This window comes from Paramisgurnus dabryanus, chromosome 11 (genome assembly GCF_030506205.2).
Source record: "Paramisgurnus dabryanus chromosome 11, PD_genome_1.1, whole genome shotgun sequence".
NCBI classification, from domain to species: domain Eukaryota; kingdom Metazoa; phylum Chordata; class Actinopteri; order Cypriniformes; family Cobitidae; genus Paramisgurnus; species Paramisgurnus dabryanus.
This window is the reverse complement of record NC_133347.1, coordinates 30,756,653-30,772,578: the sequence shown is the minus strand read 5'-3', so window position 1 is coordinate 30,772,578 and position 15,926 is coordinate 30,756,653. Positions and strand designations below refer to the sequence as shown.

Sequence of the window (15,926 nt, the reverse complement as noted above, 5' to 3'; positions counted from 1 at the left end):
TATTGCTTGAATTCAAAGTAACATTTTCACTCAGAAATGTAAAAGTAGGTGTTAGCAAAGACGCCATACAAACTGAAATGTAGGGACACCAGGCAAGTTTCACATGTGCCTCAAATGGTCTTGATTTACGTGATGCTTTTGAATTAGTAAACCATCCAATTTTGTCTAAAACCTTATTTTCCTTTTCCGATAATTTCTAGCAAACATGCATTGAGTAGACATTAAAATACATCCACAGATGTTCCTCCATTTAGTCTATAAGAAGCTATGCACAGATCATTTGAGGGCTTAATTGTTAACGGCACAAATATGAGTTTAAATATCTTTGTGTATGTAAACTTCAACTACTATTGTCTACTTGATAGAAAAAAGTATTTACTTGTGAAAGTCGACACTTACAGTGGCAAGAAAAAGTATGTAAACCCCATAGGAATAAACTGGTTTTCTACAGTGATTTGCCATAAAATGTCATTTGATCTAGGTCACAACAATCAACAAACACAATGTGCACAAGCTGACAACACAAAAATAATTATATTTTCTTGTGTCTTTTTTGAAAACACCCATTAAACTTTCAAAGTGACCCAATAACTCAATACTTTATTGAAAGCTGATTTGTGTCAGAAGCTGGCAAACTGGAATCCAATGAATAAAATTTGGTTTAAAGTTGTGGTTTAAAGCAACTTTAATTAATAAAAAGACACTCAAACATTTTAACCTCCTATTACCTGGTGTGTCCACATATGTGGACATCATATTTTTGTTGTTGCACCAAAATACTTAATTCTGTGTATCTGGAACCTGTTGTACACAAACGTGGACAGTTACACTGCTTCATGTTCAAGGAAAAATATTTGGGTATTATATTTATTGGTTCTTCCTAACTACAAATTGCTGGAAGAAATCTGAAAAAACAAAGCTTGGGTTTTAGGAGGTTAAGATTGCTGTCCTTAAGAAACATCAGCTCTTATGAACCATGCCTCTCTGAAGATATCTGATCAGGAGTTAATGCACTCCATAAGGCTGAAAAGGGAAACAAAACAATTTCAAAATGTTTAGACATCCATCAATCTACAGTTCGACAAATTGTCTATAAATGAAGGCAGTTTAAAACTGTAGCTACCCTTCCTAGAAGTGAGTGCACAGCCAATGTGACTCCTAAAGCACAACCCAGAATACTCAATTAAGTAAAGATGAACCCACAAGTAACAGCTGAAGGCTTGAAGACATCACTGGAACTGGCATACTTCTCTGTTCATGAGTCTACCATACGTAAGTCTTTTAACAGGCACTGTATCTATGGCAGAACACCACGGAGGAAGCCGCTGCAAAATAGCACCTTGGCAACCCTAGTGCTACTGAGAAAATATTTTATGGACTGATCAAACAAAAGTTGAATTGTTTGGTAAAAATTCTATGGCACAAATGAATTCATTGACGCATGAATTCATGAAGTTTAACAAAATATCCTACAGGATAATGTTAGGGTGGCTGTCCACCAGTTGAAGTTCAATAAAAGTTGGTTTATGCAGAAGGACATTGACCTTAAGCATTGAAGTAAATCCACCACAGACTGGCTTAAGAAAAAGTAAATGTGCTATGTGGAGTGGCCTAGTCAAAGTCCAGACCTTAATCTCACAGAGATGCTGTGGTATAACCTCAAGAGCGGTTCACATCAGACATCTTACAAATGTGTCTGAGTTGAAGCGGTTTTATAAAGAGGAATGGGTAAAAATTTCTTCTAAACAATGTGCATGTCTGATTCAAGTAATTGCTGCCAAAGGAGGTTCAACAAGCTGTTAAATCCAAGGGTTCACTTACATTTTTCTCCAGAACTGTTAGAACTGTTCCCCACCAGCATTTTTTTTTAAGTTGCCAGCAAGCACCAGCATTTTTTATTATTTTCACAAAAGTTGAATGCCTTTCAGAAAATATTCTTCTTTAAATATACACTCACCGGTCACTTTATTAGGTACAACTGTCCATCTGCGTACAATAATCCAAATTTCTAATCAGCCAATCACATGGCAGCAACTTTCAAGATGATCTGCTGCAGTTCAAACCAAGCGTCAGAATGGGGAAGAAAGGTGATTTAAGTGACTTTGAAAGTGGCATGGTTGTTGGTGCCAGACGGGCTTGTCTGAGTATTTCAGAAACTGCTGATCTACTGGGATTTTCACACCCACAATCATCTCAAGGGTTTACAGAGAATGGTCCGAAAAAGAGAAAATATCCAGTGAGTGGCAGTTCTGTGGGCACAAATGCCTTGTTGATGCCAGAGGTCAGCTTTGACTAGGCCACTCCAAATGGCACATTTTGTTTTTCTTAAGCCAGTCTGTAGTGGATTTACTACAATGCTTAAGATCATTGTCCTGTTGCATCAACTAACTTCTATTGACTGGTGGACAGCCACCCTGACATTATCCTGACATATTATAGGATTTTTTTACTTAATAATTAATTTTACCCTCGATGATGGCAAGTGGTCCAGGCCATGAGGCTGCAAAGCAAGCCCAGATCATAATGTTCCCTCCACCATACTTCACTGTTGGGATGATGCTTTGATGTTGGTAAGCTGTGCCCATTTTGTGCCATAACATTTTTCCCAAAAAATGCAACTTTTGTTTCATCAATCCATAAAATATTTTCCCAGTAGCACTGGGGTTTGCCAAGGTGCTCTTTTGCAAACTTCAGGCTCACAGCAATGTTTTTTGGGAGAGCAGCGGCTTCCTCCATGGTGTACTGTCATAGACACCGTGCCTGTCCAAAGACTTGCGTATGGTAGACTCAGGAACAGAGCTGTGTGCCCGTTCCAATGATGTCTTCAAGCCTTTAGCTGTCACTCGTGGGTTCTTCTTTACTTCATTGAGTATTCTGCATGGTGTCTTAGGAGTCATCTTGACTGTGTGCCCACTTCTAGGAAGGGTAGCTACAGTATTTAACTGTCTCCATTTATAGACAATTTGTCTAAGTGTAGACTGATGGAGGTCTAAACATTTTGAGTTTGTTTTGTATCCCTTTTCAGCCTTATGGAGTGCAACATCTCTTGATAAGATATCTTTATAAGAGCATGGTTCATAAGAGCTGATGCTTCTTAAGGACAGCAATCTTAAAATGTGTGAGTGTCTTAATATCAATCAAAGTTGCACTAAACCACACATTTAAACTCATTTTATTAATTGGACTCCAGTTTGCCAGCTTCTGACAAAAAAGCTTTCAATAAAGTAATTAGTCCATGGGCTCACTTGCATTTTCCTCCAGCACTGTGAATGTTTAATGGGTGTTTCCAAAAAAGACACAAGAAACTGGAATTATTTATGTCTTGTGAGCTTATGCACATCGTGTTTGTTTATTGTTGTGACCTAGATAAGGATCAGATAACATTTTATGGCAAATCACTGTAGAAAACCAGTTCATTCCTAGGGGTTCACATACTTTTTCTTGCCACTGTAGCTACTTCCAGCAGGATAACGCGCCATGTCATAAAGCGCAAATCATCTTTTTGAACATGACAATGAGTTCACTGTACTCAAATGGCCTTCACAGTCACCAGATCTCAACCCAATGGAGAATCTTTGGGATGTGGTGGAACGGGACCTTGTTGCCCTGGATGTGCTGTGACGACTGGGATGCAGGAGTGAGGAAGTTAGGACGCAAGTGCAGGGTTCACCATGAAATAAATAACATTTATTAACAGAACGAGAATAAAACAACGGGCAGGTAACACAGGAACATCCAACAGAAGAAACAGGAACAGACATGAACGTAGTGACAATGACAATGATCCAGCGACAGGTGAGAAACAGACAGCAGTATAAATACACAACCCTTAACAGGGAACAGGTGTGATGAATCAGTCCGTGAATGTCCAGGTGACGTAATCGGAGAGACAAACAAAACATGACACGGATCACCGTGACATGACCCCTCCCTCTACGAGTGGCTACCAGACACTCACATAAACAAAACCAACACAAAAGTCTGGTAGCGAGAGTCCAAGGGAGGGGTGGAGGGCTTGGGGACCCTGGCGAAGCCGGCAGCCGCCGGGATGAGACCAACAGTAACGGTAGGCCGGACTGCGCCAGGAGAACCGGAGCGATCGCTCCGAGAACCGAGGCAGACGAATTACCCCCCTCCTGGGAATCGCCGACGATCAGCTGCCCCCGGAAGTCATCTCCCATCCCCTCGCGGAAACGGAGACCCTCTCACGGTAGCCACCCCGGGGAAATGATCGGGCGTGGTCCGTTCCGGATCCCCCTGCAAGCAGGATGGTGGTCCTCCGAGGGACCGTCGACGACGACTCAACCGTTGGGGGACCGCCTGGACCGATCCTCCTCCTGCATGCTCGCAGGAGCGAGCGATCGCTCACGGTGGTCCCCAAGAGACATCGGGGCTGATGGGGAATGAACCCCGATGTCACTACTCCCCCTCGACGAAACTCCTGGGGGAGCCGCCCTCCGTGAACCCGCTGCGTCCAGTCTGGCCGGATCATTCTGTCACGACTGGGATGCAGGAGTGAGGAAGTTAGAACGCAAGTGCAGGGTTCACCATGAAATAAATAACATTTATTAACAGAACGAGAATAAAACAACGGGCAGGTAACACAGGAACATCCAACAGAAGAAACAGGAACAGACATGAACGTAGTGACAATGACAATGATCCGGCGACAGGTGAGAAACAGACAGCAGTATAAATACACAACCCTTAACAGGGAACAGGTGTGATGAATCAGTCCGTGAATGTCCAGGTGACGTAATCGGAGAGACAAACAAAACATGACACGGATCACCGTGACATGTGCAGCCGACAAATCTCCAGCAACTGCATGATGTTATCATGTCAATATGGACCAAAATCTCTGAGGAATGTTTCCAGTACCTTGTTGAATCTGTGCCACGAAGGATTAAGGCAGTTCTGAAGGCAAAAGAGGGTCCAACCCGGTACTAGTAAGGTGTACCTAATAAAGTGGCCGTTGAGTGTATAAACAAACAATATATCAAATGTAAGAACAGATCCTCTGCTTTCAAATAAAATAAAATAAAACGTTTCATCCTACCTTCATGTGTTCTCTTTTTATCACCTCTCAAATATGAGTAGGTTTCTTTAAAAAAAGAAAAGCTGAGATAACTAAATTTTTGGACTTTTGACAGAGGACATTTGATAGAGGACTTTTGATAGAGATCAGATTCAGGGCAATCATCAAAACATACATGGAGTTTAATCTGTAACTTACAGGGAATACTTCCGGGTGGATAATAGCAGAAATATGGATTGCAGAAAAAAACTTGTCATTGGCAGGGAACCATTTTCTCTTAATTGACGAGTTAACTTGTCAATGGCGGGGAAAGAGTTAATGGGTGTTTTCAAAAAAGACACAAGAAACTATAATTATTTGTGTGTTGTACGCTTATACACATTGTGTTTGTATATTGTTGTGACCTAGGAGCAGATCACATGAAAATCACAGTAGAAAACCAGTTTATTCCTAGTGGTTTACATACTTTATGTTGCCAATGTATTTCTTATCAATTAACCCCATCTGTCAAGAATAATCTGAATCTTTAGATCAGGGGTGTCAAACTCATTTTAGGCTGAGGGCCGGATGGTAAATAATGCCACGAAGTGCGGGCCGGATAATTTTTTAAAACCTTAGTGTGCTGATAATTGTTTTAAAATTAACTAAACAAACCAATTAATTAATTTGTTTAGCAAGAAAACTAGAGAAACACACAGCTCTGTGAAAACTACATTTCATAAGGTCACACTCATACTGTACATATTAAACACACAAATTTAAATCTGTACAAAATCCACTGGCCTTATAGGTTGAAAAGCTTTAATTTAACTTCTTTTGCCTTAATGCCAAAATTATTTATAAACCATTCACTTTTCTTTGGAATATATTTGTAATGAGAACAGTCATTTAGAAAATGCTAGATGGGGCAGTGGCCCAAACCAAAAATGGCACTATTGGGGTGGTACTATTATTATGGTTCTAACAAAGTATTATAAATATTATGTGTTATATTACTAGCATCAACTTAGACATGTGATTATAATGGGAAATATAATAACAAGAATTAAAGTGTGACAATCTGCTAAATATTCAATATGATTTACCTGCTGGCTTGATGGAGCTTTGAATTCATGTTTGTAATGTTGAACTGCCTTCAGCAGCCTCCCTTTCCGTTCTCTGTCGTTATTTTGTGAAGGCATTCGTGTTTTTTTTATTTTTTGTCTACAAAGTGTGCCAACAACAGCAAATGTAGTGTTTATATTAACTTAGATCTGATCGGGAACATTAAATCCCTTAGACAAGCATTGTAACGTTAATACTACGAATGTGGATATTTTGTCGTTTGCTTGCTAAGTTGTTAGCACTTTTAGAACATCGACAGCAAATCATTACCGGAAGAATTACATAAACAAACTTCCAAATTACGAATTCTGCGGTTTAACAACTGATATAATGTAATGAATCTACCTGTTAATGCAACGAACTTCGGAAACTGTCGTCTTGTTTAGATTGGACACAGAGATGCTGCGGAGCGGGCGGGAAAACACGAAGTGGATTACTGGAATCAGTGGATCTTTAGGGGAGCGGTAACAATGAAACGGCAAGATTTTTGGGTACCGTGTTTAGTCTGTTCCGCGTTTTGCTGGTTTCCGCAAGTCTCTCATATTAAAAACGAACTAGACACCCGCCTAAAAGTGTTTTTAAAATATGTATTTCATATTTAATAAAACTGTATAAATCATCATGCGGGCCGGATTGGACACCTTTGCGGGCCGCATCCGGCCCGCGGGCCGCATGTTTGACACCCCTGCTTTAGATAAAGCAGTGCAAGACGATTTATTGGTCCATATGATAAACACATACTAATGATGTTTTGCTTTAAAAGCACCACTGTGGGCTCCTGTCATCTCCCGCCTGTTAACATGCTTTTAATCAGACAAATTATGTACTATTCGCACGGGATTAGTATTACCTGGGGACCCTGTGTGATTTAGAAATTACCTCCCTACGTCTGAGTTTCGTGTGGCCGGTTCGCACGGGATAAGCAAAGCCTGTGATTTCACTCAAATTTACTGACTTATCTCCCTGATATAATGTTGAGGCTTTGCATAACACTATCACGCAACACCGCGACATGCTGTAAAAGGTACCTTTACCAAATCATATTTCGTTAAATCATACAGTGAGTGAACGTGTGGGGAAAAAAGTGAAACTGAGATGACAGAATTAGCGTCCTCTGCCTCTAGATGCCGTTTTAAAGATTTTTTTTAACTATCTGATCAACACAAATACAAGGCACCAAAATATGATTGCTTACCAGCATTAAAACCGCTTTTAATAAAAACCGAATTTCTCCGCTCCGTGGACGAGGAGGCAGCAGCCAATGTAACGTCTGGCTGTATATTAACTGACTGAACACTTGACTCTCGCCTGGGCATTTAGATATGCAAGTTTTTCATCAACAATATCTGCGTGAAACATTAACATCATGATCATCTGCCGACTCGACTGTTTCAGCACGTCCTCTACGGAGAGTCTGCTTTATTAACGGCTTTTCGTTCGCTCCGCGTGAGCTAAATGTTTTTGTAGTTTTTTACTCGCATATATTTCTACATATTTTCAACCAAGGAACACACGGAATATAATATAAGTTATTATGAATAGCAGTTAAGCTTGTTCTAAAATGATGAAAAAAGCCAAATGACTAAAAATGATCTTACAACTTAATTTCAAACGTTATAGATACAAATTGAAAATGTCCTAATATGTATTGCCTTCAAGCCTAAACAATGTTCTTTAATATAATATATATATTCTCATAGGGGAAATATAGCACCCTGCGTTCTACCTCAGTGCATCTCGTTGTTCTGGATTTAAGTAATAATCATATTTTAATAAACAAGGTATACCACGCTAGTAAGCCACGCAAAATCACCGCAAATGAAATTCCTTTACCACGACATCCATAGCTCCACCTAAACTTAGAGATCGCAAATATTGACAGTTCTGCATATTTTTAATCATCAAGATGGACGAGAGAGACTGATTAGAAGTTTAAAATTAGAAATATACTAATATAAAGTCCTCAAGTTTCACAATGAAAGCCAAAAAAATCGAAGGGATGTGTCTCTGTATGTGCGCTTCACAGCTGCAGTGCGAGAGGCGCAGAAACTGAGAAAATAAATAAATAAAAAAGGCTCACTAGTAACAAATGCTGGCCAAATTACAGAGATGCCTATTCGCACGGGACTAATATTATCAGAGGACCTCGGTGTTCGGCGAAATATGGTAGGTCATTTGCGGAGGAATTTTTACTTTACAAATTACAGACATGGCCGATTCGCACGGGATTAAGATCACAGACAACCTCTGTAATTATTACAAATCACTAGAGGTCACCAGGTAATACTAATCCCGTGCGAATAGGGCTTTAGAATGCATGAAAACATAAAGTCAGGAATCATCTCAGCTTTAATTCTGACTCTATTCACTGTACCTGAACATGTAATGGAGTGCTTTAAGACTTTGTTCAGATCAATGCCTCTACTAAACAAAAGCACTGCTAAAAAATCTAACAAAGTTGAAAAAGCCACTATTGGTCACTTCCTAGTCTGACTGAGTCTCACTGCTGGTTGACATACATGAAATCAAACGTGTCTGATTGCCTCTCTGCTGTATGTCATATTCCTGCATGCTTATTTCCTGGTGACACGACAGCGGCAAGTGGAGAGAGATTATGAAGACGAGGAAGAGCTCTGTTGTGAGCAGATAAAAACCCATCACGTCTGTCTCTCTCTCTCTCTCTCCCTCTCCCTCTCTCTCTCTCTCTCTCTCTCTCTCTCTCTCTCTCTTGTCAGCCCAAACCCCAACAAACAGCCAGAACCAGCAGAAGAGACAGACACACTGCCCAAGGACTACAGGCTTCATTTTGTTCTTAATATTTGAGTTCACCGTACCATCTCCAAAGGGAACACAGAAAGATACACAAGACTTCTGAAGTCACATGCACAGCTAAATCATAATATCTACTTTACATAAGCGATAATGTACAGGCAGCATGTTGTTGTCGCAGAAATAAGGACCTGACACAAAGCGGATGGTCTTGTATCACACTGAAGGGGCTTATTACTGCGATAACAACCTGCTGACTGTACATTATCCTGCTTATTGCATGGCTATTTACCTTATAAGTAAGGTAGGGAACATTAAATATTGATTGTAGGGCTGGGCGATATGACCCAAAAAATTATCGAGAAAATGTTTTCCATATCAGTCGATATCGATAATTATCATGATAAATAACAAATCTTACAGAATGCTTTAAGAGTAACAGCTGTTTATGTTCACTTAAACAAGAAAGAAAACTTAGTTCAGTGATCACGCGTGTGTTATACATATACGAGCTATACACGCTGATAAATGGATGTCAAGAGTGTCACGTTGCTGTGGGAGCGCACATACGCAAACACTATATTCACTGCAGTGGTGGATCTGCTGCTTTTCCTCAGTTTCCTGAATTTGTGAATGTCCTGTAAATATACTTTTAAAGCTGTGCGGACGTGTGCGTGCGCAAGGCGGACGCTGAATGAAAGTACAGTATACTGCACCTATTGTGTCTGCTGTGTTTGACGAACCCTGTTTGCGCGTCCAACATTACACACAAGAAAATGTTTCCGCGCATTTGGATTCCGTGATTCCGTCCACGTTATCCGCATCGCGAAAATCATAGGTCTCTACTAATAAATGAATAACTTGCCTCATCTTCCACTCCTTCAAGTCTAACTGACACTGTGATTGTTAACCAAGAGCGCGTGCCGCATCCGGAAGTGCTCGCGCAACATTACGCACAGTGCGTAAACATTATCGATCACTTATCGAACTGTCCTTACCGTTTTATCGGAAAAGTTTATACCGGCAAAATTATCGTTATCGAATTATCGCCCAGCACTAATTGATTGGAAATATTTTATTTGCTGATTTATAACAAATGCAGACCTTCCGTAAGGTAAACCCTGTTACTTTAGTTTTTAAGATAAGACAATACATTCAAAAGTCATAAACACACTATTTGGTTTAATAATTTGTAAATATAATGTCATATATGTTATTAAAGCAACACTATGTAGTTTTCATGTAAAAATGACTTACAGCTCCCCCATGTGGTTGAAAAGGGCAACAGTGCCTGGTATCAGACACTCTTCCGCAGGCAGGGGGAGGGGTGGGGCTGTGTTTCCTACCCTCCAACGCCACTTTCAGAGTTTGCTTGTAGCAGCTAGGAGGCTGCTCAGGTTGCAGCAACAGTACAATTTGTCCAGTTAAAAGTTGTTCTATCACTGAAATAATTTTAGAGACATTATTTAAAGGTCGAAAAACTACATAGTGTTGCTTTAAAAGACATATTTATATGTTATGTTTGTGCAATATTAAACCGTACCTGTCAAAATGATTTGCAGCCGTGTGTTTTTAGTTTTGAGCAGATGTTATCTGGGAATACCGTACCTTGGAATGCCATGACTGGCCAATCAGAATCAATTTTAGAGAGCCGTGTAATAAGCTACAATAACCTAAAGGACAATATTTAAAGAGGAGAGTCTTTTCTTTTCAGTTCATCAGTTTAAGATTAACTTTGTAAAATTCAGGGGAATTTCACAGGGGAAACAGAAATAGAACCAAATGAGACACTGAAGATAAGAATTTAAAATAATGTGAAAAAAATGTGTCAGATATATATTTGAGATGATATTGAGTTTGTCCTGGGGTGTCAATTTGGTATGGCAGGAGATGGAGGCTGCCATACCTTGGCTGCCTTGTCAGGTCAATGCAAAATAATATTTTATAGCAGGATCAAAGTAATATTTCACTGTAGAACAGAGTTGTGCTATTTTGTGCCACATTATAATTGTTTAAAAAAAGTAAAAAAAAGTAAATTGTATCCATGGCTCGAAGTTAGATTTCAGCAAAAGACAAATGGCTAATAGTTTATAATCTACAAAACCTAAAGACAGTTTTCAATACTAATTGTAAACACATAAAATAACATTACTAAGCATCAACTGTTGAACATCATTGATAAAGTTACTGTTGCTCTAGTGATGGGATGCAGTTGCCATGGTAAGTGATGATGTTTCTCACCTGTAGCTCAGGATCCTCCTCATGATTCAGGTGAGCATCTTCTGCTGCCTCCACCAATCGCTGAATAGAAAAACAGATAAGGAGCTATTTATGGATTTACTTTGAAAGCTTATGATTTCTGACAAGCGTCACCATTCAGCGAAACAAAGAGGGTCAATGCTTTTAACAAGCAGCCTCAAAATAAATGCATCAGAAAAAGAATGATAGAAGGTATATTTTATGTCTTCTAAACACATACAGCACTGTGTGAAAACAAGAAAAAATAATTTTAATTTTTAAAAAGTGAAACAGTACTTGAATTGGCTAGATGTATTATCATTCAAAAATATGAAACTGTCTGTATGCATTTTTTATTTACTGTTTTCTACATAAAGTCATCCTACATATTGTAAAGAACATTGTGTTAAAATATAACCAAGAACTAAAAAACAAGACCATATTACCCCTGTACTATGTTCTCTGCACTGGTTGCCAGTACGGTGCCGTGTTGATTTTAAAATTCTTATTTTAGTATTTAAATCTTTAAATGGTTTGGCCCCTCCCTATCTTTCTGATTTGCTGACAGAAAACTGTCCACTTGTGTCTCTCCGCTCATTCAATCAGAGACTGCTGCATATTTCGAAATCCAAGCTGCTGAGTGTGGAATGCGTTGCCTGTTAGTATTACATTTTCTTCGTCCATATCTGTTTTTAAAGTTGATTGATTGATTTTGCGTATGGTCCAGGGCGACTATGTATTTTGTGTTTGTTTTTTTATGATTTTTACCTATTATTGATAATTTTATTGTCTTTTGTATTGATGTAAAGCACACTGTGCTTCCCAAACAACAATGTAACTTGCTTCTAAACCACCATATTACGATGCATAGTTGGAGAAACTAACTACCTTGTCAAGACTGTTTCACGAAAACATAGTAACTTTGTCGCACATTTGTCGTTTGAACCATGTTGGTTCAAAACCATAGTTGATGATGTCACAAGGGAGGTGGAGTACTAATTAATCTGTGGAAATCAATTTAATGTCAGATTACTGCTATAAATAACTTATATTGCACAGGACGACTGATTTTGTAATCCTGATTTAGTTATCTGTTGTTTTTTGTAAAGATATTTAACTCATGCACAAGTTCCTTCTTACGTCACTCCTCCCAAGGATTCCCTAGGGTCTTAAAGCTTGTAGGACTGCGCACATGCACAGTTTTCAAATGCAGAGCTTTAATTCGGTTTACAAACTTAAAGATGTAAAAAATAAAAATAAAATTATATGTTTAGATTAGAATGATGGATATAGAATGTACTTCATGTTTTTTGCTTATTTTGTTCAAAAGCATGATCAGCGTAAGTCTACGTATGATAATAACAAGAAACTATGCTTCTAACCCACAGGTGAAGAGCTGTCATTCAAACTACAGAAGTTTACGTTGCAGCTTGCATATTTTGTTTGAACTATGGTTTTGGGAAACACCAAATCGTTGAACTTTGTCAGTAACGACTAAACTTATGACAGTAGTTGGCTAACGATGCTTTTGATTTATATTTTATTACATTGAACATAATAATATAAAACATAATAATGAAACAATTACATTTATAGTAAAAACTCCCCTGCAATCCATTCTCAAACTTACCCCATTATTTATTCAAATACAACAGCCAATGACAAGTCTCCAGCAGCTATTTTTCAATACATTTATATTTTGTTTTGGTTGTTGTATGGTACATAGTAGATATAAATGATATAAGATGTTTATACAGTAGGGCTGTGACAATTAATCGGGCAAATGCGCGTTTTTTCAATGAATGAATTTGAACGAATTACGGTGAAATGCAGCCACATCCAAAAGCCAGTGGGCGCTCTCGCTTAGAAACACCATTTGTGCCACAGAAGAAGTAGCATTACTAATACTATTCCAGGAAATATCTAGAGGCATATTTATATCGCTGTTCTTCAGATTGTTTCAGGTATTTTCATGATAATAAATAATATTTTAAATGATTGTCTTTGACGAGTGTTGCTTTTTTAAATGCACGTTATTAACGAGTCAAACTTGTAGTGATTTTAGATTGATAAGGACTTCCTACTGATCACGGAGCCGTAGTACATGCACAAGCTGTGCATGAAACACTGAATCGGAGCCTTACGATTCAGAATCGATTTTAAACAGGTCTTTTTAATGGGAACGCGATGCGTCAATGCACATCCCTATTATACAGTAATCATCCCACATTGTTGATTTATATATCATTCGTGATTCCTTCTGCGCAGATGCACATTATGTGTAGTCTTTCAAATTTTGCCATCATCAGCTCATGTCTGAGAAAAAAAAACTTGTGCAAAAAATCCACATGAGTGGAAATATTAAGGTCTTACGCGATTTTTCTTTCACAACCAACTGTGCTTTTTTAATGGTGAGTACTTACGTTTAATTTTTACTATCTGATATGTATTGTTATTGTTATTATTATTGCGTTGTTAAAACTTAAAACTCTTGTTAATCATGTATAGACGTAAGGAATGTGTTTTGTTGTAGTTGACTGGACAGTCTTAATTGTGTTTTGGTGTTTGTTGTAATATGGGACTTGGTCTATTTCAAATGGGTTTTAGTTGTTTAGTCTGTTTTTCATTTTATAAAAACTGTGCCCCCCCCCATGAAAACGAAATGCCCTGATTCTGTATGTTTTGGTGATGGCCCTGAAACAAAGCTTTTAGGCTATGAAAGCAGTTGTTTAATTAAAGCACCAGAATACAAGTGTCACGGTTGTGGTGTGGCACAGACGAAGGAGAACGAGGAAGGTTGTTTTAACTGCATTCACTTTAATCATAACAATGAATGGACAGAATACTGAGAATTCACATCAACACAACAGTAAATACTTCACATAAGTTAGCACACAGTATATTACAAGTAGATCTGACCAGGAACTGAAGACAGGCAGGGCATTTATACCCTTAACACAGGTAATTAATTCAAACAAGACACAGGTGAAGACAATGGGGACTTACAAGGAGTGAAATAGAATAATTAACAAGACGATGACTAAATGAACATGAGGATAAACATAAGGAAAACATACAAAAAATACTAACAAACCAAGATAATATTGTGGCAACAAGAAAATGGCATCTACTGACGACAATGGCATAATTATGGATTCTTTCAAATAAAGACACATGGGAGATTCATGTCTTAACGTAAGAATTAAAATAATTAGTAAAATTAGTTAAGGTAGACTTAAAGCGTTATGAAACACTAACCAACACTTTTTTTAGATGTTAACAAAGTAAGTTGTGTTACACATTATAGAAGACAATGTTAGTATCTTTTAATTTTTACATTAGAAGTAAACTAGTTAATTTTTAGCATATTTTAGTTTATTAATAACGTCAGTATCTCATTAATATTTATAAGATAGCATGTTCTCATCCAATGCGGAGATGTTTCGCTTTTGTGTGTGTGTGTGTACGCGCATGCATGTGCTCCATGCTTAGTTCAAATCATAGCTAAAGCATATCAACCATTACATTAAGCTAACGTACTGTGAAAAATTAATGTTTACACATTTACAGATCTTTGAATTCTTGCTTGGCTCCCAAATTTCTCTTAAAACAGTGGAGATCCATGCTCGCCATCTCCCCTCATCTTTAGGAAACCCAAACATTTTAATTTTTGACAAGGTATTTGTTCCAGAGGTCAGATTAGTCCCTAGCCAGACCCATAAACAAACACTGACTGGATGTTAACTTTGGGATAGGCGCATAACCATTACATAGAATATGCGTCCAATGAAACTGTCTACATATACTATCTACTAAAAGTGTTGGGTTGTTTTATTTCAACCCCAGGCAGGGTCAGATTTGGACAGAACACAATGTTGGGTTGTTTCAACCCATGGTTGAGTAAAAACCACCCAGCATTGGGTCGTTTTTAAACCCGCAAGGGGTTCTGTCCAATAGTGACCCAGCCCTGGATTAAAATAAAAACATCACTTTTTACAATATGTTTAGACTTTAATTCTTCTATCTAATGTGATCATCTTAAGAAAATGATGAGGTGTCCTGATGCATGAATTGTTCACACATGAAAAGCAGTGAATGTGTAGTATCAGTTTGATTCATCACTTCTGCAGTCTGAGTCTGAGCATTTGTGAGAATACACGTATATAAGGATGAAAAATTTTTGTTCTTCGTTGGTAAAGCAAGTATGTGTTGAATAGTATGTGTTACAAATTTCTTGTCTCAACAGCAAACATCTCAAGCATGCAGTTCATGCAAGACAGCTAAGAATTTACAGGAACTGTCTCTGAAATAATCTGCCAAGGTATGTAAACTTATGAGCACAACTGTACATACAAATATGCATGCAAAGAGAGTTACCTTTATAGCCTGGGACTTCTTGTTGAACATCTGTTCCATGTTCTCAGCGAGGCTCTTCACAAGCCTGAGTCCATTAATCTCTTCCACTCTCAGTGACTGCTCAAGTTCTTTATATTTCTGTAGAAATAAAGTGAAATCAGACAATGACTGAGTGGATCCTAATTTGTGCATACAGCATTCTAGTCATCCAGCTATGATGGGAAATACTTCTACACGTAGCTACTATCTTTGCCCAATAAACATTTTGAGGATGGCACAGCTGCTGCTGCTGCTGCTGCTGGTGAAGCAAGCCGTGAACGTCAGTCAGGGCCTCAAGTTTGGGCCGACTTTGAAGAGAGGGTGAGAGGGTTTACGCATAGACAATCAAAACCCCTTAACTGAGGCCATCCTTGAGGTCAAA

The 15,926-nt window shown here is 38.4% G+C and overlaps 1 protein-coding gene across 1 annotated transcript in view; it reads right to left on the bottom strand.

The window, feature by feature from the left end:
- The window catches only part of cacna2d3a (calcium channel, voltage-dependent, alpha 2/delta subunit 3a), a 129,173-nt gene that overhangs the window by 93,308 nt on the left and 19,939 nt on the right, over positions 1 to 15,926 (bottom strand). Inside the window, exons 3-4 of the mRNA XM_065247772.1 lie at positions 15,527 to 15,643; positions 11,153 to 11,212 (exon numbers count right to left, since the gene is read on the bottom strand). Of these exons, the coding sequence (XP_065103844.1) occupies positions 11,153 to 11,212; positions 15,527 to 15,643 (177 nt within the window). The remainder of the gene's footprint in view (positions 1 to 11,152; positions 11,213 to 15,526; positions 15,644 to 15,926) is intronic.